Source organism: Gobio gobio (genome assembly GCF_949357685.1).
Source record: "Gobio gobio genome assembly, chromosome: 11".
Lineage (NCBI taxonomy): Eukaryota > Metazoa > Chordata > Actinopteri > Cypriniformes > Gobionidae > Gobio > Gobio gobio.
The window spans coordinates 40,471,880-40,496,993 of NC_137104.1; the positions used below are offsets into that span (position 1 = coordinate 40,471,880).

Genomic DNA, 25,114 nt, shown 5'->3' on the forward strand with positions numbered 1-25,114 from the left:
AATGTGCTCTGATTGGTTTGCTGGATGAGTGTGTTGTGATTGGTTAACCTCTTTGAACGTGTTTCGGAGATGCCACACCCCTTACCATAACCGTGCATTTCAACCACACCCCAACCAGGCCTCTCCCCCTTTTTTGAGTATGCCTTGGCCAGGAATTATTTAAATGAGGAATTGTGGCGTGTACATTCCTGGAAAAAAAATAAGACTACAATCGAGGCTTTCAGGGAGTTCAGAAAGAGTGCTTACTGCTTAGTGATATAGAGAATAATGGTGCATTCCATTTATCTTCAGAAGTGGGAAATTCCTTGTTCCCAGTAGGAAGTCAGAGTTACAACTGGGAATCTCGGGGGAACTTCAGAATCCAAAATGGCTGCTCAATGCATCAACCGTAGGGAAACAGTGGTAATACACTCACCTAAAGGATTATTAGGAACACCATACTAATACTGTGTTTGACCCCCTTTCGCCTTCAGAACTGCCTTAATTCTACGTGGCATTGATTCAACAAGGTGCTGAAAGCATTCTTTAGAAATGTTGGCCCATATTGATAGGATAGCATCTTGCAGTTGATGGAGATTTGTGGGATGCACATCCAGGGCACGAAGCTCCCGTTCCACCACATCCCAAAGGGTGCTCTATTGGGTTGAGATCTGGTGACTGTGGGGGCCATTTTAGTACAGTGAACTCATTGTCATGTTCAAGAAACCAATTTGAAATGATTCAAGCTTTGTGACATGGTGCATTATCCTGCTGGAAGTAGCCATCAGAGGATGGGTACATGGTGGTCATAAAGGGATGGACATGGTCATAAACAATGCTCAGGTAGGCCGTGGCATTTAAACGATGCCCAATTGGCACTAAGGGGCCTAAAGTGTGCCAAGAAAACATCCCCCACACCATTACACCACCACCACCAGCCTGCACAGTGGTAACAAGGCATGATGGATCCATGTTCTCATTCTGTTTACGCCAAATTCTGACAAAAACAAAAATCGAGACTCATCAGACCAGGCAACATTTTTCCAGTCTTCAACTGTCCAATTTTGGTGAGCTCTTGCAAATTGTAGCCTCTTTTTCCTATTTGTAGTGGAGATGAGTGGTACCCGGTGGGGTCTTCTGCTGTTGTAGCGCATCCGCCTCAAGGTTGTGCGTGTTGTGGCTTCACAAATGCTTTGCTGCATACCTCGGTTGTAACGAGTGGTTATTTCAGTCAAAGTTGCTCTTCTATCAGCTTGAATCAGTCGGCCCATTCTCCTCTGACCTCTAGCATCAACAAGACATTTTCGCCCACAGGACTGCCGCATACTGGATGTTTTTCCCTTTTCACACCATTCTTTGTAAACCCCAGAAATGGTTGTGCGTGAAAATTCCAGTAACTGAGCAGATTGTGAAATACTCAGACCGGCCCGTCTGGCACCAACAACCATGCCACGCTCAAAATTGCTTAAATCACCTTTCTTTCCCATTCTGACATTCAGTTTGGGGTTCAGGAGATTGTCTTGACCAGGACCACACCCCTAAATGCATTGAAGCAACTGCCATGTGATTGGTTGATTAGATAATTGCATTAATGAGAAATTGAACAGGTGTTCCTAATAATCCTTTAGGTGAGTGTATATTGTTTATTAGCACTTCTAATCTCGGTGGACATGATACTTTCGGCATTATCTATGAAAAATACAGCTTTTTATGTGTTCGTATTCTGAAAGAGTAAGCACAAGGGTTTGCCTGGATGCATCCATCTTAGTTTTCCGTCCTGTGTACTGGAACGCAGTCAGCTGCGTCCATGCTCCTATATCCATCTTCTGATGTAAATGGAAGAGTAGTCTCGCATAGCCAGACCTTCAGACTGATGGCAGAAGGTCTGGACTCCATAGCAGCTTTCATTGGCCAAGGACCGCTCAGAGGCCGTCTGACTGACATGTAAAGGAACCAATCAAATTTCGTTATATTTTCACGTCATGTTTAGGGTCGTGGAAATGTAACTTCGATGTCCCTACAATAACAGACCGGTGTGTAAAACTCTTGGACGTATTTTAAAGAGTCTATGCCGTGAAATTTACATACTTCACATACTTTTGAAAGTCCAGCGTTTAGTTGATCCTGAGTTCATTGTTCATTGAACGGCGTTCTTCTTCCATGAGGGGGTTTGGCATATGGTATCTCTGTTTCTCTGTTTCCTGTAGAATTCAACCCATCAGATAAGGACTTCGAAGTGTTTCCAGTTAAGTGTGCCATATGCATCAGATGTTCAGCCTGCGGTCCGTGGGTGTGACGTCTGAGGCTAAGACTAATGGAAGAGAGGCTGCAGAGCCAATGGTTTAGGGAGCTTGACATTCAACTCTCCTTCATTGGATGTAATGGGTAGAGCTAGACGGCCCAACCACACCCAAACCCTATCCATAACCTTATCTATTGCTAAAATTAACTCCACCTATTAGGTTCACTGAGGTGGAGCTGGACTAGGTCAAACTCCACCCATTACGTCCAGGGAAGCTGGACGTCATTTGGCTCTGCAGAGCACATGAAATGGAATCCTTTGGAATGACGTGTGCTTTGTACCTTTGCAGACCTTTTTCATGCTCAAATAACAACATTACTGACAAGCCAGACCCACATCAAGATGTTGGGTCTGGGAACACACCATTGGCAGGGCTCAATCCGAGGACCTCTTTAAATATGACTAGACATAGAAGTGTTATCATCATCTAATGGATGGTCTTTGTCTTTTACAACAGATCTTATCAGATGAATGAAATGGGATACAAAGCCACAGTGTTTGCCCCAACTTGCACGAGTATAAACTATACTAAGCATATTTCTTGATCAAAGTTGTGTGTGTAAATGCAAACCTTGTCTCAAAGTGTATTTGCTGCTCAAGGACAAAAGCTTAACATGTTTATCATAAAGCACAGAAACAGATGTGCAGGACCAACTTAATGCATTATCTTGCAAATAGAAAAAAAAGTAGGTAACATTCTCAATCTTCAGGAGACATTCAAAGCTGATAAGAGAGGGCCAACATTTTTCCCAGAAGTGAGATGAATAATATGCAGGAAGGAGGGAGAGATCTTGCCTCTCTTGTTTTTTTAGACTCTTTGACACTGCAGTTGAAGTTCATATATTTCACAAAAATGTGCGGAATTGCATGCCGCCCATTAGCACAAAAAACTGTTTTGACTCGTCCGTTCGAAGAGAAACTTGCACTTAAAATGGAAGTCCACAGAGCAAGACATTAAAGACAAAAACATTATAAATGATATCGATATCATTAAAATATACATTTATGAATTTTCTGTACATTTTTAATTTTTCCCCCTAAAGTTTTTTGGTGTCTATACACAAACAGATGTCCCTTTTCCACATCATACTGAGTTCTTTGTCTCCAGACATGATTTTTCATACCAGCTCCTGTTGTTCTTTTGTCGGTCTTTCGACTGACTCTTTGTGGTTTCTCTTTAGCAATAATGACTATTTAAAGCAAAAGTCCTCTAGTGAAGTGCCACTTATTCCCTTTAAACTCCCTAAACTCTTCAGAGGAGGTCAAACGGTTAAGAGAGGGGCTGATTTACAGTCGTAGGGTCAAAGCTCTGAAAACACACGGTCAGGGTGTGAGCTGCGAAACCAGTCTGCAGTGTGACAGCTGCTCTTACGGTCACAGCCATAAAAACAGAAGAAAAAAGAAAAGAAAAGAAAAGAAAGGCCTCTGGAGATGAGCAGGAGGAAGGGAGGAACAATAGTGTGTAGGAGACAGAGACGGACACAGAGAGACGGAGAGAGAAAAAAGAGAGAGCTTTAGGGAAGGTAAACGAAGAACCGAGGCTGAAAGAAACGTGGAGAGAGTGAGAAAAGGAGAGGTAAATGATAGGTAAATAAAACGAAAAAAAAAGGTCATGATACTATATGAGTAGGGTATAAAATACAGCATGAAAATGGTCAGTAAAAGGAGGTTAGAACCTGAGAAGACAAATGTGTTTTTCCCCCTATTAATTTTCTGTGAGGTTTGCAAATTTTGTAACTCAAGTGTTATTTCTGCGAATTTGTATTTTTCTAGCAATAACAATATACATTAAAACTACATAGACAAAACGTATAAAATGTATAAATGAGGAAAAGAGCTGCAAAATTTGCTAAATTAGTATAGCTTAAAGACCAAATTCTGGTTTAATAAACAAATGGTCCCATAAAATCAAGAAAGATATATTTGTTTGTCATTTTTCAATGAAAACAAATATTTAAATAGTTTGACTTTGATGCATGCATACAGAATGTTTTTTTAAAAAAAGAAACAGGAATGAAGCGGCAAACAATAACAGAAGAGGTGTGTGTATGTTTACTGAGCCGTCTGGCAAAGCTCCAAGTTGAGCCAGAATACAAAGGGAAGTGCCTGTGTCTCATCCTCCTGAAACACACACACACGGTCAAACTGATGCCTCTGACCTCCGACCATTGTGATTTTTTTCCTGTAACCGGTGAATCATAAACCCTGAGAGACAAAATAGTTCATACTATTGACACACGAACAGGACAATATGTGCTTTTGCTCATCTAAATGAGCTCAGATAGTTTTAGTCCTGGATGCTGAGTGGTCAAAATACACAATATAATAAGAAAAGTTAGAACCCAATTTGTTTAATGTTGAAGATGGAAGTTGTTATGGTATTTTATTCTCTATTGTGATGTATAGCCCAGTGAAACTATTGTCAATCAAGAAAAATTGTAAGGCGGGACTTGATTTTGTCCATGGGGAATTGATTGGGTGCTTGGATGGTTGTGGTTTTCTATTGGTTGATCTCAAGTGAGTGACAGGTTGTCCCGCCATTGCGCCAGTAAATACATCATCAGAGAAGAGGGGCGTGATGTTTATAAACTCGGTGCGACGTGTGTTTCAGCCCTACGCAGTTATCCTTTTCACGTCCAGCGCAATATTGTTTAAATAGCAAATGCACTCTTTTCACCCATGGGCGTGCTGGTCTGAAAATGGTGTGTTCCGGTGCATTGTTGGCGCGTTGCTATTTTAAGGCAACTGAAAATGACTGCGCCATTGACCAACAAAAACCTGCTCTAAAGTCAATAGCGCAGATTTTTTTGTGTTATTTAAAGAGCGTGTTAGTAATATACACCTACAACGCGCGTATACTTTGCTTATTACACAAACAGGGATATGCATCAGCACACAAAATTTTTAAATATAAAAAATAAAAGATTCCTCTCTGGAGAAGCGTTCAGTCTTTCGCTCGCAAATTCCGCCATTGTAAATAGCAAATCTGCCATTGTGCAAATGCAATTGGCTTTTAAAGGGAATGGGAGATGAGATTCTATTGCACGTTATGCCCAGAACACACCCATGACTCCAAAATGCCACACTTCTATGCACTTTCGGTCTTGTGGACTTACAATGGCTTCCGCGTGCGTGTGTCTGTTAAGTCCACGAGACCGTAGGGTGTCCCATTCATCATTTTAGGTTTCAGAAGGGTGCTCGCGTGCGCCCCCTTTGCGACCGCTATGTGCCCTCGATGCGCACTTCAGCTGAGCCCGCAAGTTTGCGAGCCACGCAGAGGACTGTACTCGGCAGTCAAAGCGGCATTACGTCACAAAAGTGCGGACTTAGAGGAAGGCCGTGAGGGTTCAGGGTGCCATTTGGGATCCAGCCTTGGTAGAACCCTTTTGGACCATGCGCCTGGCGCATAGTCCGTATTTTTTCGTCGTTAAAGGGTAACTAAACCCCAGCTCAGAGCTTAACTCCACCCACTGGCAATTTTTGAAAAATGCTGGAAAAGTGGGCAGAGCCCAGCGGAGACAGAGGGGACGAGCCGAGGGCGGAGCTGAGCGGAGGGTGTGCACCTGAGACCCGCAGTGACGGATTGATTGACAGCTGTCTGACTCGCGAGTCGCAAAGATGGAGAATGACTGGAATGACTCCAGTAGCTTTGCAACAGAGCGGTCATTCTCCCCCACCTTCACCTGAAGTGGAGGAGGGTGAATTGTCTGTAGACACAGACCCAGAGCCTTATCAATGCAAACCGCTGGCTCAAACTGCGTTAACTCCCGATGCCGACGATGCTAGTGAAGCAGCAGCGCAAGAGAACTGACCTAATCTATGAACAGTCAAATCCTTATACTGAATGCCACTAAAAATAGATCAGATATCTGATATACATACAATGTATTTTCATTCAAATTAACTGAATCAATAAGCAGCGCAGGACCAATAAGTTCAGACCTAATAGCCTATTATAAACAAATTTCCTCAAATAAAAGACTATATATGCCAGCACGTTATGGTATTGTTGTTCGTTACCGCGGCAATCACTTGTGTGTCAGGGTTTGAAAGTGCGTCTCATGTATGAAACTTATCTGTACACATGACGGGCGGCAATAATATCGCAAGAAAATCCTGACGTGTACTGACAACTGCATTATTTAACCGCATTTTCTTCATTACAATGTTAAAGCAAGTGTCAAGTAAGTTTCATTCATAATGTTTCTACTTCATGTAACATAACAGTTCATACAGGAGTGAAGCCGTTCTCATTATGTGATTGGGGAAAACATTTCTGAGGGCGTGGTGAGCTCGTGCCAGGGGCGTGGGTAGTGAGCCGTTGGAAGTACCATCCTACCTCACGATGTACCACAACGTCCAATAGGAAAATTCAACTGCAGTAGCCACCGTTCAACCTTAAGAGGGCAGCACTTTGGCGGTTTTACACCATATTTTATAGAATTAAAACACTTTATACCCAAATGTCAAAACATTTACTCAAATCAATGAACAGCATTAATAAAGCCCCAGTATTACAGATCATTAACTAAAAAAAGTTGGCTTAGGGTTTAGTTACCCTTTAAAATAGCAAAAGTGGATTCGGACACGTCCTAAGTGCACCTACGCCATGTGCTCAGATCGTTAAAATAGGGCCTGAGAAGTTGCTGCAAGAGGGAGAATTTTTTTATTTATTAAATCATCTATAATAAATATCACAATATTAATACTAAAAAACACAAGGTCTGCGACAATCGAATTTGCCAAAAATATCATTTATTTTCACATAAGAATCTTCACATTAACTGTTTTGTTTTTTTATCAAAGGTCTTTTTCTTTTATATAATCCTCTTTATATACATAATATACATTTTACACAATACATGTACAAATAAGAATATGACAATAAAAAAAGAAAATGAAAAAATGAATCAAAGTGACCTAACGTTAATCGTATACAGCTGTGCCAGTCGTACAAACAACTGTCTGGAATTGAGCTTAAACAGCTACATCATGTCAGAGTCAGTGTATGTGGTGTTTCGTTCATAGTGCTTTAGCTGATTAGTGTTATAAATGTGTGTAAGCCTGGTCCAGTTTCCCCACAATAAATGTTCCTGATAGTGTATAGTATATATAGATTTACAACAAAATTGCTAAGCTTATATTGTAGTGACAGACCAATATATCAGACAGGCCAGTTAATCAGATGTTATTTGGCCTTTTTGGGATTCATCAGCCACAATGTTTTTTTTTTTTTGGCGTATTTTTATGTATCAGACTATTTAAGGAGGTTTAATGATTTTGAACGTCAACTATCATTAACATTAATATTGGTGTTATATGACACATGGGCTATGTGGCTGTTTTGTATGGAAGCTTGTTTCCCCCACAATTTGTTTTTTTTTTAAGATAATTGCGAAAAATTTTTTTTTTTTATCTCACATTTGTGAGTTTACATCTCACAATTCTGACTTTTTTTCTCACAACTGTGAATTTATATTTCACAATTCTGACTTTATATCACACAATTCTGATTTATAATTCGCAATTCAGAATTGTGAGATATAAAGTCAGAATTGCGTGTTATAAAGTCGGAGGGAAAAAAAGACAGACTTTTCTCAGAATTGCAAGATATGAACTCAGAATTTCAAGATATAAACTATATAACGCAATTCTGACTTTATAACTTGCAATTGCGACTTTATATCACACAATTCTTTGAAAAATGATGTAAACTCACAATTGCGAGGAAAAAAAAGTCGCAATTACCTTTTTTATTTTTTATTCTTTGGAGTAAACAAGCTTCCATGATTTTGATATTAGTACCAGCATAAATTAATTAAAGTAAAAATATAATTTGGCCATTTGCAATATTTAGTGTAGTCCAATTACGAATTATGTTTTCCTGAATTTCCTTTTTCTTTCTACCCATCTTAGATTAAATTACTTCTGTTCTTACTCATGAAGTTCACTTCCAGGTGTACATTGGTGATTGTGTGAGAGTGTGCTTCTCATTGATTGTGCTTGGCAGTTTAAATGAAGAGGGTGTTGATCTGACCCACCGTCGCAGGACATACCGTCACAACTCTTCTGTTAACACACACACTTGGGAAGAAGTGTGTGTATTTGTCCAATAATATAATTTCCCTTTTTGTCACCTTTTCATCAACACATTAATCCAACGCAACGAGTCTCTCCTCTCTCACGTCTCCATCACACAGTAAACATTTTTGCTCACTATATACAGTAATTTGTTCTGCAGCAAAACTAATAATTTACTATTTCTTTAAACAATGAATGTACAAAAAAACAACACATTATTTCTGAACGGAAGTGTGTCAGTGGGTTTGGTAAACAATATCGGACGCTGCCTTTTTCCGCTGTCAGGGTGCCGGAGCCCAATCTGGATCAGCCCAATCAGATGTCCCATCACAGGCACCAGCACCATTTCTGCGGTAAAGGGGTACGCGTGTGTTCTGTGCTGCATTTCCCGGTTTAAATCCAGGTACAGCAAAAAGTCTTGTTAAATCACGAGACAGTGAGAATAAAACCCACTGAGCTGATGCTACATAAGTTAATACGAAACTCAATTATTTCTCTGGATCTACAAAACATGAGAAAACAATGAGCGGTTTTGATCGCTCTACTCCTCTGTGGTCTTTGGCTCATTCTTGGCTTGCGTCCCCTCATTGTGACACTCAAATAAAGGGGGTTGTCCATATTCCAAGTACATGCTAATTCCAAATTCTGCATTACTGTTTCAGTTTGTTCTTATCCAGGTTTTGAGTGGTCAGACGTTTAAATGAAGAAAAAAAAATGGAAAAGGGAAAACATCTCCCTTTGCATGAACAATATTTCCAGAAAAATACTGACGTCTCGTTTTTTTGTTCTTTAGAAGTGTCCGAAAGTTCAAAGTGTTCATTCCAGTTCCGCTTTTCCACTGCCACCAGCAGTGTGAAAGAGCTCCACTTCCTGTACGCTTCTCCCAATGGCCAGCACTGGGATGTAAAGAGCTACCTCTGTGTGCTTCCATCAACACAGGCCGCCGTCATTATAGTATTTTGTGTACAGTGTTCACCTCACTGTAAGACCAACAACAATAAAAGGGGGAGTAAGGTTGTGAGAACAGTCCAGGATGCTCCTGAAATGGCGGAGTTTGTCCGCATGCTTTTCTGTACTTCAGGAAGATTCACAACAGGATCATCTGTAACATGGAAATAATATATTAGATATTTCGGTTTTTAGTAGCAGGAGGTGATATAAGGCCAGAAACTTTATCTAAGGCCATACATAACACAAGTTTTAAATGGATAGCTCACCCAAAACTGACAATTCTGTCATTAATTACTCACCCTCATGTCGTTCCAAATCTTTAAGACTTTCGTTTATCTTTGGAACACAAATTAAATCTGTTCATCATATAAAGCGATTGTATCTTTTATGAACTTTTTGAAGCATCAAAGTGTTAGTTGCGTAGCTGCCAACAGAAGGACAGAAATCTTTCAGATTTAATCAAAAAGATCTTCAATTCACCCGTCGCCACAAGTTTGATTGACAGGCGATCTGACCAATCACGTTGCCGAATCTGCTGTTTTATCCGACAAACCAGTCAGGAGAGTTAGTAGATTAACGTTGGTGGACATGAACTTGGAAAAACGGTGTGTACTGACGTCTTTCCGTGGTTGAAACAACATTTCTTTTAGTGTTCATTCATGTTTATTTTGTGCTTATCAATGAACTACAAGAAAGAGATGATCGGTTTACGAGCAGCTTTACCTGAGGCGCTACAGCGATCATGACACATTAAAGAGCCACAAAACGGTATTTATTGTTTAAATTTGTGATGTATTTTCTCTATGTGAGGACGTGTGTGGAGAGCGCCATGGCTTGTCGGACATAGCAACAGTAACTAAAAGGGGCGAGTCTTTGCGAACGGTCAATTGCGTTCCGAAGATGAACGAAAGTCTTGCGGGTTTGGAACGACATGAGGGAGAGTAATTAATGACAGTATTTACATTTTTTGGGTGAACGAACCCTTTAAAACCTAAATCGATGTGACCGTACCTGCTGGTAACCGATTAGATGGTGTGTGAGCTCCTCCCCCTGTGCCCACCTTAGATCCATTTCCTGTGCCAACCCTGGCTTCTTGAGAGCCTGAATGGAAGAAAACAGAGTTAATTCACAGATCAACTGACATGCAAAATACAAGCAGTTTTAATGCAACCATCACGTCCTATCGGAATTATCGTAAATACTAGTTTCCTAGACACGAACGCCCTCACAAGTCAAAATTTTAATGCTATTAGCTCATAAACACGACTTCAGAAGTGGGAAATAGGACATTTCCAATAGCACGTGCAGGCGGCATAAGATCTGCCAGTTCACCTACACACCACCAGGGCGGCGATACTCACCATCATTGGCAACTACGTCTACTCGGAGTCTCAGACATTCCTCTCCATGGTGGTGCAGTGGTTTGGCTGTAAGGCAAAAAAGAGAAGGTCGTCAGGATAGAGGAAGATAAAAGGTAGGGAGTAAATGAGTAAATGGGTAGCAGACAGGTTAATTAGAAAGGAGGTTAATAGTGTTAGACGTGCAGTGGCTAATCCACTTCTCCATAGCAGCCACCTGGACCTGTGACCTGTGTCTGATCTCTTTTACTACATTGGTGGAACTGTTCTTTACTTCTTAAGGCGCCTTCACACTAGAGTTTACACTGTGTCAGAAAAACTGAGATAAACTGTGCTGGTGTGTCAAAAAGCAGACTTTAAACTGTCAAAGCAGATCTAAAGCATTTTATCCATCAAAAACTCCACCTTTCACTACACAGTGTTTGCAGAATTAGCCTTTTTAGAAGAACGCTTTCCTAGAAGGTTCTAAAATAGGTTGTCGAATTTCACCATTGTTAATTCTAGACCTCCATATTCCAGTCCACATGCTTGCTGAATTGTGTTCCTTGTGTTTCCGACAGCCCGAAACTCCCCAAGGATAGCCCGTGGGGATGCCAGAAAGACACGTAGCGGTTCTGCTGCCAGTTTAGCAGTCCGCAACACAAATTGAAATGAATTCATTACTGTGGTGCTAAAGAAGGGCTCAAATATGACTCACAGACTTAGCATTCAGCGTATGGTTTGTGGGGCAATAAATCTATAACCGGTTTTCAGATGTTCAAAAACATTTCCACCCCCAACCATTCTTCAAAACGATCCACCATGAATGTTCACATTCATAGCTTAAGTGCAAGCGGACTTTTCAAGGCTTGTACTCACAGATGTAGTAGTAGCTCTCGCCCTGTCGGAACTCTTTTCCCAGAGTGAATGGCGTGAAACGCTGGAACTTCTCGGAGAACTTTTCGGGTGCGTGCGGGGCGAAAGGGTGGCCGCATTCCCAACGCATCTGGTCGTAAGATTGTGGACGGCAGGTGTCATAGTCTTCCCGTTCCACCATGTAGAGCACGTAGCGCTCGGCGTCCTGTGACGGCACTTCGCCCAGTGGGTAGTGAGGGCACACGATGTCTAGGTAGTCGTTCAGGCGTACCTCAACCGCATAGTTGTTCCATCGGAACCTGAAAGAAAAAGGTTTTTTTTGTAAACAAACTTGCAAAGAGCAATGTAATGAAGCAAATGTAAATAACACCATTATAAAATAAGCTGTAAAGCTCAATTTTGGGAGACAAGAAATCAGAGAAAAGCAAGAAAATGAGAATAACTCCAGTGATGTCACTCTTCATTCTTGAATTCTTCATTTAGAGAACTTTCACAGAGCGAGTGACTTGAATGCCGAGCCTGATGCAATCACATTTTCAATTGCCCTTGCATTGATCTACAATACCATCTCAAAGACGACCAGACGGCAAATCACAAAGGGATGGCGGCAGGGAAGAAAAGACGAAAAATGCGAACAATGGAAAGACAGATGAGTATGTTGATTTCTTTGCAGAAGACGAGCCGGGACAGATGCATGAATATAGATTATTCTAAACATCGGTTCATTGATCGAGCTGCACACTGTACGTACGCAGAGAATAGGTCAGAGCTGGTAGGAACATGGACATGTTGGTGTGAATGTGTGCAACGTATTGATCTCGCTCGCCTCTTGAGAGCAGAGTCTTATTTACGCAAAAAGAGATTTGCAATCTGTCAGGTTGCATCACCAGGTGATGACTATTGACTATCTGCAGAAACACACTCACCAACACAAATAGAGAAATAAATCTGCGTTTCGTCAATACTCCCTTACTCATTACAGATAAACACACGCACTCCGGCTGACGGAGTTATACACACCCTGTCTACGCCACACTTCTCCCTTTCATTTGACACACGGAGGGAGGCGACAGAGACAGTCTGCCTGTCTACTCCTCTCCACGCCCTCCCTCTCTCCAGCATTTGCTTCATTCTTAGTTCTGCTCCTGTAGCTCTTCTGGCAGTGTGCTATCTCTGTTTATGTGCAGCCCACTGAAGAATGCCAGAGGTAGAAAGAATGCCCTCGTTTATTTATTCATCCATCCATCATCGGATGCCACTTTAGCTTCCATATGTTCGTTTCTGAGCTCAGCTCAGGTTCAGACAGTTTCATTATGTGCTCAACATCAGCCAGGTCTAAAATCAGCTATAAAAACGTTTTGGGCTCCCCGGGCGCAACTTTTTGGATGGTGATCAGGTTCACTTCTCATACTCTCAAACGTATATTTCTCTTGTGGAATCGAATTTTTGGCAGTCTGGGATTTGCTATTAAAGGTCGAGCTTTGTGAATGATGCTGGCTAAAGCTTGCTAGCCCTAGTAGCGACAGATCTTTCCTTCTGTATTGTGACATACATCCGAGTAAAAAGGGCTATCAAAAAAGAAAAAATTGTAGGGCAGGGACTTGGTTCTGTCCATTGGTTGATTGGATGGAAGCAGTTGATAGTAAAAAAGGGGCAGGGGTTACATGTACTAAACGAATAGAGAATTCCAGCATGCATCACCAGGGAAAAGTCTGTAATTTCACTGGAAGATCGAGTTACCACATTTTGATTAAAACATTCTTTTTTTTTTTAAATGAAACATGCATGGATGAATTGTTCACAAAATCAATAACAATCATTGAGAATATAACCAAGTACTACACATATTAGTAACTTGCACTGTTTATGCTAAGGATGTGATTGATTCCTCGAATTGTGTAGCTTCTAAATGTAAAACATCTAGACTTACAGTTTCCATCTGGAAACATTGGCATGTTTGAAGTAGCGTTGTAGGGAATCAGTTGAAATATTGAAATACTCGATCACAAACCTCTCAAGGGCCTAAATGTGCGTCATAGACGCTAACTGCAATCCTCCTAATTTCTGGAGAATTCCTCCCTGTCTGGTGTAAATGGCAGTAGCGCTATTTCCCAGAGTGGGTGTTTCTGTCAGTGTGTGACAACATCCACACGTCTGCTTGATGATCAAAGTCTGCAGAGTCTCTCTCTTTTTCTTGTTTGTTGATGGGGGGACTCCTTGGTCTTAGGACAGACGATCTGGCTCCAGACCCCTTCTAGTCTTACACACACATACAACCCTTTTAATTGGCCTGCTGCTTTCACTCACTGCAGATCCAAACACACACACACACACACACACACACACACACACACACACTCAGTGTTACACATAAAGCCAAACTTAGCACTCCCGGTCACACACTTCAATTCTCTGGTGGCTGTGTACGGCAGTCACATACTGAGGCATCTTTGTTTGATGAATGAAGCAAACCTCACCGCCAATAATAATTTACATGTCTCGCATTCTTTAACTGCTGTCACCAGATGCTTGGGAGCAGTCATCTGGTGCACCAGCACACACACACACCCCGTTAAAGCCCTGATTAAAATCTGTTTGTGGTATGGCCCCAATGTGTTCATCAAAAAGGGGTCTGGAGGGGGGGCAATTAAGACACAAAGACTGGAATTAAAGTGGTCCCAGAGGGGGGCAATTATGCAGCTCCCCCCTTTAGCCCCTGGGGGCTGGGAGTCAGTGGGGAGGGTGGGAGAAAGCAGTGGGGGATGGACTGTCTCAATACAGGGGTCAGCGGGTGCTCCCTGCGCCAATGTCCTTTCAAACGCTACAGTTACTTTATCAATGCCTTTATTCATACAGTAATGCCATTTGCTCATTCTAGCATCATTCATCACACATACTAGACTCAACTTCATCTTGAGCATCCATAGATGAACTTAAATCATTTGTGTTTTGTCCTTTTTATGGTCACAGGGTTCAAAAGAGGCATGCTAATGGTCAGACAGCTGCGATATTAAACATGTTCTCTTTGTCTTGACCATGTAAATGACTATGCTTTATAGGTATTATCTATATTGCCAAAGCAGTGAAATTGATAAAAAAAAATTAATGAATAACTGAACTTCTGAAAGACTGAAACTTGGCGGACGAATGCGGGTGCTTGTGAGTCACGTCCGTGCTTACCGTAACACGTGAATAGCTGAAGTTCTTCCTTTCTGAACTCATCTTCCTGTAAATATCGGTGGAATGCTCAGCCAACAGAACTGAACTGGTGCCAAATGGGCAACTGTAGGGTTAATCTCAGGTCTCTTAATCTTTAGTTCAAAGTTTTGTCGTTGTTGTTCTTTTTTACCCCCTCTAAGTCCGTCTATCAATTGGTCTCTCCTCCCTCTCCCTCTCTCATTTCAACACTCTATCACTCGCTGGAATGTTGGAGCTTAGAGAAAGGGGGGATGATCAGTGGGGGGTGAGAGGTTGAGGAAATGCTCGGAGTCAGCAGCGCAGACCTTAACACACACTTATAACACACACACAGAAGCACAGAAGTTAACATTCTTTACACATTCACCTGTTTAAAAGGGAAGGTCTGGGGTATTTAAACACACACATTTTGCCACACACACACACAGACTCCAACAATAGGCCCGCCAACATCCCCGTCATTCGATCTGCGATCTTTTGTGGCTTTCACCACCTGATACTACAGTCTAAGCGGTAATTAACGAAATTCTGACCCCGGATCTGTTCAAATATCCATCCTTCGCTCTGGCCCTCACACCTGCATTCGCTGGCTAAAATGACTGTCGTTAGCCCCTGAAACCTCTGCCGTTTTAATTCAGTGCTAATGCAAGCTCTGTTGTTCTGGGTGACTGGTTCGGAATGCAGTGTGGCAGGATCATCGGGTGCTCTGTGCTCCGGGATTACCCGGCCTAGGTTGCTGAGGGGCCAGGGGCCTCATTCAGTTTAATGCAAGCAGAAAGAGAGCGAGAGAGAGAGAGAGAGAGAGAGAGAGAGAGAGAGAGAGAGAGAGAGAGAGAGAGAGAGAGATGAGGGGCCCATAGCAAGCTCTTTATTGTTCTGAAACACAGTTGGAGCGTTACAGTGGACTGGTTTGGTTGGAAATGCAACAAAGGCTGGCGGGAGGTAGAAAAAGAGCGATGGAAGGAAAAAGGGAAAGGAATTGGTGAGGCAGTTTGGTTTGGAAAGGAAAATGGTCTTATTTTTGCCCCAAAAAAAGAAGCTTTGTACTGTGCAGGTGTAAGAGAGATAAAGAATGCGAAGAAAGGAAAAAAGCAAAGAATCCTTTGATACACCAAAATGGAGCCAGCTCTTGTGCTTGTCCTCGCCCCAACTCGGACCAGTCCTGTTCTTTCATCTTTTCTTCAATCCATCCATCTCTGTCCACTCTCTCGGTTCGTCTCTCAGCACTCAATAAGCCTGTTTGATCACCCATTCATTCTCCCGGCGACCCCGCCCCCAAGGCGCTCTCAACCAATCATAGACTGACTCGCTGGAATTCGGGGTATGTTGGTTAGTGACCTACGTTCGTGGACACCAACTCTGGCCCTTTGTGATTTCCATGGCGACCAAAATCGACCAGTTCCCCCATTCGAGACAATATTCCACACCGGGGTTTTTTCAATCCATCTTGTTTACATTCATCTTATCCACATCAATCTTTTTTCTTTCCCTTCGAATCGCTCCATCTTTTGTCTCTCAGCGCCGCTGATCAAGTTGTCAGATTTGCTCTCTCATATGACTGAACTCTTTCCTCTATTGTAAAGAAATGGTATGTGATAAAGATCTACTCGAAAATGCAATGTTTTGCCATTTTTTTAAACCAAATATAGCTGAGAATCTAAGCTGTGTATAATAACATAAGCTACATTCCTAAACTCTTAATTGGTATGGTGTCTTAAAAGCTGCCTTAGGAATTAGTCGTCTAATTCCTTATTTGTCCGATCTATTAGATTAATTACAGTCCCGGCTGGTCAACTGAACCCATTGGCTCTGGCCAGCTCCGATATCCTCTCAAAGATATAGTAATAAATTACTTAAATAATTAGAAACACTGGAGCACTCAGTGTGAAGGGAAATGAGAAGCACACAAGGCGACTCATATCGCCATGAAAATGGCTTCAGTAGTTCCTTGCATTGTTTAAGCATAAGCCATCCTGCAGGGGGCGTGGCCTCTCGCACAGTGTTGTATTAAAATGCGTGCAACGTGTCGTGGGAATGGACCTTCCCCTTAAAAACCAGTCCAGAACAGTACAAACAACAAGAGTGTGGAGACAAAAACTCAAGGGGTTGAGATTGTAAAGATCCTAACACAACAAACACACGCACGCACGCATGCAAACACAACACATCCCTGACAAATACTTAGCGTGTGATTGTAATAAGCAGTTAAATACACCTTTGAAAACACATTCGGCTGAACAGGTGTCCTTAAATATGAAAGGAACTGATGAAACGCTTAAAGTAAAACAAAGATGTGCAAGAATATGTTGACAGGAAGGAAAAGTAATGACTGAGAAGGAAGAACAATTCTGGGAATCCTGAGGGAGTGAAATGCCGTGACAGCACTGTATGATAAAACAGAAAGATAACAGTATTATTACTGCAGGTGTAATGAACAAACACTTAAAACGAAGAGAGTGGGAAAGTAATGAGGGACAGATGAGAGATGGGCATAAAGGCACGCGTTTTCTTGATACTGAGCTGCAGACAAAACTATCACTTTCTCAAGCCCTTTAACTCGTATGAACAATAATTCAAAGAGCATGCGTGTGTACGAGGAAGTGTGTTGCTGAGACTTGTGTAAGAAGTAGGTTGCTTGCGTGCGCGAGTGTGTGAGAAAGGTATTGTTTATTGTACGCGCAGGATGTGCCATTTTCCCGGGAAAACACTTGGCCAGGAAACTCAAGCTTAACGAGGGAAAAGGCCGTCTCCTCAACCTTTGGCCAGAGTTCACTTACTCACTCAGGTTTGCAAATTACAATATAGTAAATCCCTCATTATTTGACAAACCACACCATTCGTTTGTACATTATATTATAAAGAACACACTTCTGCCTGATAGGGACTGTATGTAGGAGCCTGAAGGAACAAGGACTCTGCTGGAAAAGATTATTATGGGTCAGCAATCAGCAAAAAAACCCTGATTAGAATCTGGAGAAGGGATGAGGGAATGAAGAAGTCAATTCTGTGGAATGGGTTTATATATCTTAATAATTTGTAAAATGTTTGATTTTCATCTTTAACAAAATTACGACATTTTTAATGAAATCTGGGAGATTTTAGTCCCTCCATTGAAAGTCAATTAACCAAAAACTTTAACGCTTTATAAAACATAATCCATATAAACTGTGAGGTTTATTTTGAGCGCTTTATATTCATATATAAACATTGATTGATGCGCATACATAGTAGGGGCTGTACAGACTTCGACTTTAAAGGTTTGTTCACCCAAAAATTTTAATAATGTAATTTATTACTCACCCTAATGCCGTTCAACACCCCGTAAGACCTCCGTTCATCTTCAGAACTCAAATTAAGATATTTTTGTCGAAATCTGATGGCTCTGTGAGGCCTGCATAGGTGAGGCCTGCAACGCTCCGAAGCTTCATGAAGCAGTGTTTTGAAATCGGCCGTCACTATACAAGTTGTTATTTCGTTTTTTTGGCGCACCAAAAATATTCTCGCTGCTTTATAATATTAATATTGAACCACTGTACTCACATGAACTGATTTTAATATGTTTGTAGTACATTAATGGATCTTGAGAGAGGAAATGTCATTGCTGGCTATGCAGGCCTCACTGAGCCATCGGATTTCAACAAAAATATCTTAATTTTAGTTCCGTTTCCGGGTGTCAAACGGCATGAGGGTGAGTAATAAATGACAATATTTTCATTTTTGGGTGAACCAACCCTTTAATGCTCTGCCATGATGCTTTAAGCTAGACGTTGACTAGTCGCTGATCATGGCCTATAGAGGGCGCAACATAAGCAATCTTTGAAGTCCACTTTAACGCGGTTTCCAACAGGTAAAATGACAAATAAATGCATACTCCAAAAGCGCTCCACAAGATATGTTTGATTATACCATCTGGATTCTCAAAATTGATTGGGTGAATGCCACATTTAGTCATTCTATGTGTGTAAAAGTGATTTCTGGCTTAATTTTAAACCCATTTTGGGTTTATTTTAATTCAGCAATGTAGTAATTTTACACCAACATTTAGGTTAAAAAACCCCCCAGCATACTGGATCAAACATTTAACCCAACATTTCTGGTCCAAACAACCCAGCGAAGGGTAAGCCCCTTTTTGACCCAGCGCTAGGTTGCCAAAATAACCCAATTTGGGTTCATTTTAACCCAGCATTTTTTAGAGTGCAGCTTATTGTACACATAAGTTAATCAGTGTTCTAAACTAATGCGTGCTGCATTGTATACAGACAGTAGCTCGCACATCACGTGCATATTGCATGGACAGAAACATTCAGTAGCGCAGAAATGTATTATCAACACTGTTCTGTGATTTATGAATAAAATAGCTTCAATTTACATTTATTAATTTAGCAGACACTTTTTTCCAAAGCGACTTACAACTGAGGAATACAGGAAGCGATCCGTCATGAAGAGGCGAATGCTTGAAATACTAAACTTTGGACATTGCTCAGAGTAGATTAGGGAGAGAATAGAGGAAAATGTAGTTTTTTTTTGTTTTGTTTTTTAAGATGAGGTTAGAAACTGAAAAGTTCTAGCATATATTTCTTAGTAACTAAAATCCCCTTCACTATTAGTAGAGAGTCACTGCCAGGTAAAATTTATTCACATGCAATCGCTCGCTCACTAATGCATTCATATAAATGTAATCTTTATGTGCTACTTTATCTGTCTCTGATTTAGAACGAGCAGAAATCTGTGAGAAATATAATGACCCAATGATGAAAGAACTGATAAAAATAAGCTGTTATGCAGGAGCAATAGCCTTGTGGGCAACGCGGTTTCATATGCCATAGCTGTGCACAAGGCAACGCGCGTTCGAGTCTCAGCTTAAGGTTCAGGCTTATTTGTTCATTAAATGATGTCATCAGTGACTAGTCGACTCAACTTTAATCATGTCACATAAGTCGTTTAACCCCGTATACATAGAGCTCATCAAATATAGTACTTTCTGTTCATAAGTTTTCAAAGATGAATGTAAGTCTTATGGATTTAGAATGACACAAGCACCAAGTTATGTAGATGTAGATCCACCACTGCTGATGATTATGGAGTTAATTACTTAAAAATGCAATTTAATCATTTTGCAACAAAAACAAAAAGCTTTTGTGTCAGGTTGTTATGATGTCATGCTAAATATAACAGTAGAATTGTGTGTATTACGACCCTCCGGAACCCGATGTGAGATGCTCCAATCAGAGAGGTTCTTCAGTCTCATTTGATTTTTTTGTGTGGTTAAAATGAATGGAGAATGTCTCGTGTTTTTCTGTGGGTGCTTGACCATTTCCGTGGGTGCTCTCACAGGATCGGTGCCTACGGACATAAGGGTGAGTAACCAATGACTATTTTCATTTGTGTGTGTACTAACCCTTTAAATGGAAATGTGCACTAAACTAGCAAAAAAACAAACACTCAATGGGCGGGAATCTGTAGAGCTTTGTGAATGACGGCCATTTGAATTCTGTGGATATCGCCAGAATTCAGAGTCAGAGAATGGACGGAATAGGCATGAAGAAGGTGAAAGGGAGGAGAAAAGGGGAGTGAGACAGGCTCTGGTGTTTATGGCTGCCAAAACCGATAAAGGAAAAAATTCAACACCTCTTTTTCTTCCTCCTTTCACAGTGGGAAAGGAAATAAGGACGGGAACCGAATAAAAGGATGAAAAGCGCTGGCGTGTATGGCTGAGATAAAAGGTATAGGGAACGAGGGAGAAGCCAGACAGGAGATCGGGAGAGAGGTGGGCTCGAGTGGCGGCCTCCCTATTTGAAGGCCACCAGAGAGTGACAGACTACAGAGAGTGAATGGCACTTCATCACTCACTCCCTCACTGTCAGTGTAACACGCACACACACAGATCTGATGGGTTTGATGCTAAGTGACATGTAGACAAAAGCAAAATGGCACTTTATCACCGGTTTCTATCTCCACTTCTCCTCTCCGCACACATCTACAGACACGCACAGTGACAGACACACCGCATGAATGGCACTTCATTTCGGCTGCGAACTCTGCCCCGCAATTGGTCACACTAGCCCCTGGTTTTGTTCTGCTGCAGATCTGCGGTGGGAGCGTGCTAATTTGGCTGGAACGTATAACAAAAAAGCACTTAGCTGGCAAAACCCCACAAGCAAAAAGCCCCATTCCCTGGAAAAAAACACCAGTGAATGGGACATTTTGGGTAGAAAACCAAGAAAGACCCATTTCTGGCTGAATTAAACCATGTAAAAGGCCTTTTTACAGGGTGAAACAGTAACACAATGGGGTGATCTCGGACAAGCCGAGAAGAAACAAAAATGTGAGGAGGTCGGAGAGTTTTGGGGTACTGATGGGAAGAGCGAAAACGATAGATGGAAAGAGTTAAAGAAATAGGAGCAGAGGAGAGGCTGAACTTTGTGCCAGTTAACCATGCGGTACGGGGCACGCAGCCAGAGGAAAGGGAGGAGGTTTGGGAAGGACAGGTAGAGAGAGAGAGAGAGAGAGAGAGAGAGAGAGAGAGAGAGAGAGAGAGAGAGAGAGAGAGAGAGAGAGAGAGAGAGAGAGAGAGAGAGAGAGAGAGAGAGAGAGAGAGAGCAAAGAAAGAGAAAAAGAGTCTGAAGAAAGATACAAAAAGAGAAGAAATCTCTATAAGCCTATGAGTGCTGATAAAATAAGAGCATCAATTATAGAAAAGTTTTAGCATTCAGGAGTAATATTAAAAGATTAGTTCACCCAACAAAAAGACATTTCTGTCATTTTTTACTTCCTCTCTCATCCTTACATGGAACATAAAAGGAAAAAGTGTAGTGTACTAGTCGCTCTTTGCCAAACTATTACAATAAATAGGGACTGGAGCTTTCAAAATCATTAAAAAAAAAATCATAATGTGTCTTGTGTACTATATTCCAAATCTTCTGAAGTCATACAGTAGCTTCAAGTGAATTTTTTTTTTTTTTTAGTAATTCACTAATAAAAAATACGAATTAGGACCAGAACCTTGAGTTGGTAAGCATGTGATTCATGAACAAACAATTCAGACTAGTTTTCTGAACTGGATAAACGGATTGAACGATGAAAATATTCCACTTAAAAGTTCATGAATTGGACTTTGTCTTCATCTCATGAACTTTCATTAACATGCCAAAGAATTCTAGGGCACATTTTCAGTGAGTAATGACTCGCTCTGTTCCTCAAACAAAGCCATCATGTGACTTTAGAAATCTTGAAAATAGTCATTTGGAGCTCTTTTATGATATCTTTTAATGATGGTTGGTGCAATTCTTTCTGTTGCAACAATAGGAATAAATTATTTTATTTTTTAACTTTGGGTGAACTATTCCGTTAATGAATTACAAGTCATATAGTTGTACTACCAAATGGTTAAACAGAGAAAAACACACGCTGCAGGAGTGCTCAGAGAATTTAATAGAGGAAGTTTGGTTAATAAATATATGAGTGAGTCAGTGAACCATAAACAAGCGCTCACCAGGACACTCCTTAATAAGCTCCCACTGAAACACACCTTCCAGTTGATCAACTATCGACTGTGAGCAACACTACAGCACATGTGTTTCAGCAAGCAGCTGCAAGCACATCAAGAACATGCACCAACAAATTCAAACATGCGCGTTGACACGACCTGACTCAGGATCACCTCTCGCGCTGAAAAAAAAAAGCTGGCCTCAGCTGCAATGGTCTGTCGACCCTAGAGTCAACCTTCCCCCAAGACTTACACAGTGTGAGACATGCGCATCCGAGACATGAAATGCATACAAATGCAATCAAATTATGATATTTACTTGACTATGTTTACTTTGTGGAAAGAATTGAAAAAAAGAAATGCCGAAAGAAAAAAGGGGGGGGGGGGGGGGGGGGGGGATCAAGATATGGAATAAAAATAGTAAGTGCGTGGATTACACAGGCGCTAAAATGATCACTGTTGTTTGGACATTGACGTAATCATAACATCTACTGAAGCAAACGCTTATTGTTCTAAGAAGAGTGGATGGTTTAAGTGTGCGTGTGTGTTTGAGGAGGATGCTAATTCTTCAGTTTTCTGTCTATCACACTAATAGTTTCACTGCCTTTGGGCTCTTGGAACATTAACACCAATTGTTCAAAAATGACAAAATCATTACTGTAACTCAACGTGACCCTACATATTATTTGCCAGGTTTAGCTTCAAGAAATCAGATTCATTTGAAAGAATCGGTTCGTTTCAGTGAACCGCACTCCTTTGAGTCATCGCTCAAAAGTCTTCTCAGAAGTCAGAAAATGAATATGCTTTTGTGGTTTAATAGTTGGTTAAATATTGCTGTATTTAGTTACACACGCTGTTTGTTTGGACAGATGATATTTCATACCAGCTGGAGAATACATTGTACCACCTTACATTGTATACTCTACTCTGAAACAAAGTTCTCCTTTCAGTCCATCGCAAACGCTCGGAGAGTCGGTTCAAACGAATCTTTACAAAGCTCCAGAAGTGATTCGCTCGCGTCTGCCTCGAGTTTTGCCATCCCAGTCATCCGCTACGCTCATATCAATCATCTGAAAAGTCATACAGTATTCAACACCTATTTCAACACCTCACTGACTCCTAGCTACACGTAAAACAATAGTATAATTACTTATAAATTTAAAAATAGGCTATAATTTTTTTCAACTCATGAATTAACAACGCCAAAAAAAAAAAAAGCCTATGTGGCAAGACCGTGAATCTTATTTTTTTTTTACATTAAACGAAAATATCCATAACCATAATTTAGGCAACTATTACTTGTTTACGAGAACGAGCACAGTCAGCACACACCCAGCAAGCATTAATTCTTCTTAGAAAGAGGCAGATTTAATTCATACAGAATCACATGTACAAACACAAGTAAACAAACATTCCGGTGATGGGTAGTAGGCTAGATAGATTATGACTCAATAAGAGTGCCTGGATTATGCAATCTGTTACAGGTAAAGATGTAGCCTAACACCACAACGTCATAACGCATCCACAATGTAAACAAACTCTGCAGACCTAACGTTACCAAATGCACGGACCATAAAAATCGTATTTAACTGCAAAGAAACATTAACACATAAAGATAAAAAGTTCTGATAATTTACTTAAACCCTAAAAACAAAAGCCAAATGATGCTGGAGTTCGCAAAAAGTTATTACTAAATAGCAGCGTCTCGGCGTAAAATAAATTACATTAGCTATACCATCACAACATTAAAATGAAACGTGGCAAAAATTGCAATAGTAGGCTACTTTACTTACTTAGGGTTGGTACTATTCCAGAAAACAGTGTGTCTCTCAGCAGAGGCGAGCAAAGTGCAGATACTCGCTGCGATGTATAGCCACACCAGATCCATTATAGACCCTCTGTGATTCAATCCAAATTAAGAAAATAACCAGCAATAGGTAATGTTTCTTCAAAAGCCCTGTTTACGTAGAGCCGTGTTGCTATAAACTGCTCTTAAACTAGTTAATAAGCGGTTTGCACTCAGCGCTACAAAGACTGACAATAAATCATGAGATCCGCGTCTGTTATCTATATAGTCAGTGCTGAATGAAACTTTCTTTGCGCCGCATTTTGGTTTTGTAGAAAGATCTCCGCGCAAGCCACGCCCACAGTTCCAACAGCCAATCAACACACAAGCTTCCCTCCCTACAGCCGAGAAGCAGTCGATTGCCCTCTACAGATGCATTGTAGCTTTTAGCTCAGACTGAGGTTGGGAAATCGATTAACACATTCTCCCGAATATACTGCGATTCACTATTCTTGGAAACATGACATGTTCATGGAACACCATATGATTTTAAATAAAAGTTTAATATCGATTCCCTCCCGGCCATTCAAAGAACATCGCGTTCTAATTGGATTATGCGAGCGAGCTTAAGTGCTAGTGTTAGAAATGCTTCCTTTTAACACTTAGGGTATAAATGCTTTCATCTTCCACAATCAACACAAGTTTGTATAAAAGAACAAGCCTTTAACACTTTCACACAGGCTCGAAATGCAAGATAGACTAGTCTTTGGTCAATCCAATTTGGTCTGTCTTAATTTGTTTTCTCTAGTTTATGCAATTGATATTTGATTAATCAGCTGAATACAATTGATTACCCTCAAACAGAGAAGAGTCAACCAAATCAAATGCTCCTAATATAAAATTACATGCTTGCACGTGCCTGAATTACCTTTAACATGCTTAATTTAATTAACTTCTTCTAAAAGCTATACATTCAGGTATTTGAACAGCCTTCCCATTTGACATGCAGCTTTTTCTACACTATATAGCAGGGAAGTGCATATTACGATCCAGGGATAATGTAATGTAAAAAAAAATGTAGTTTGCTGTCCATGCTTATTTTGGAAATAATTTTTCAT

General features: G+C 40.9%; 1 protein-coding gene across 1 annotated transcript; it reads right to left on the reverse strand.

Moving 5' to 3' along the window:
* Nucleotides 1-7,015: 7,015 nt before the first annotated feature.
* efna1a (ephrin-A1a) lies at nucleotides 7,016-24,300 on the reverse strand. Its single transcript, XM_079829075.1, has 5 exons — nucleotides 24,004-24,300; nucleotides 11,530-11,825; nucleotides 10,675-10,740; nucleotides 10,325-10,414; nucleotides 7,016-9,464 (listed from the first exon to the last, which is right to left on the reverse strand). The coding sequence occupies exons 1-5, from the start codon at nucleotides 24,096-24,098 to the stop codon at nucleotides 9,340-9,342; spliced, it is 672 nt and encodes a 223-aa protein (XP_079685201.1). The 5' UTR covers nucleotides 24,099-24,300; the 3' UTR covers nucleotides 7,016-9,339.
* Nucleotides 24,301-25,114: the final 814 nt, after the last annotated feature.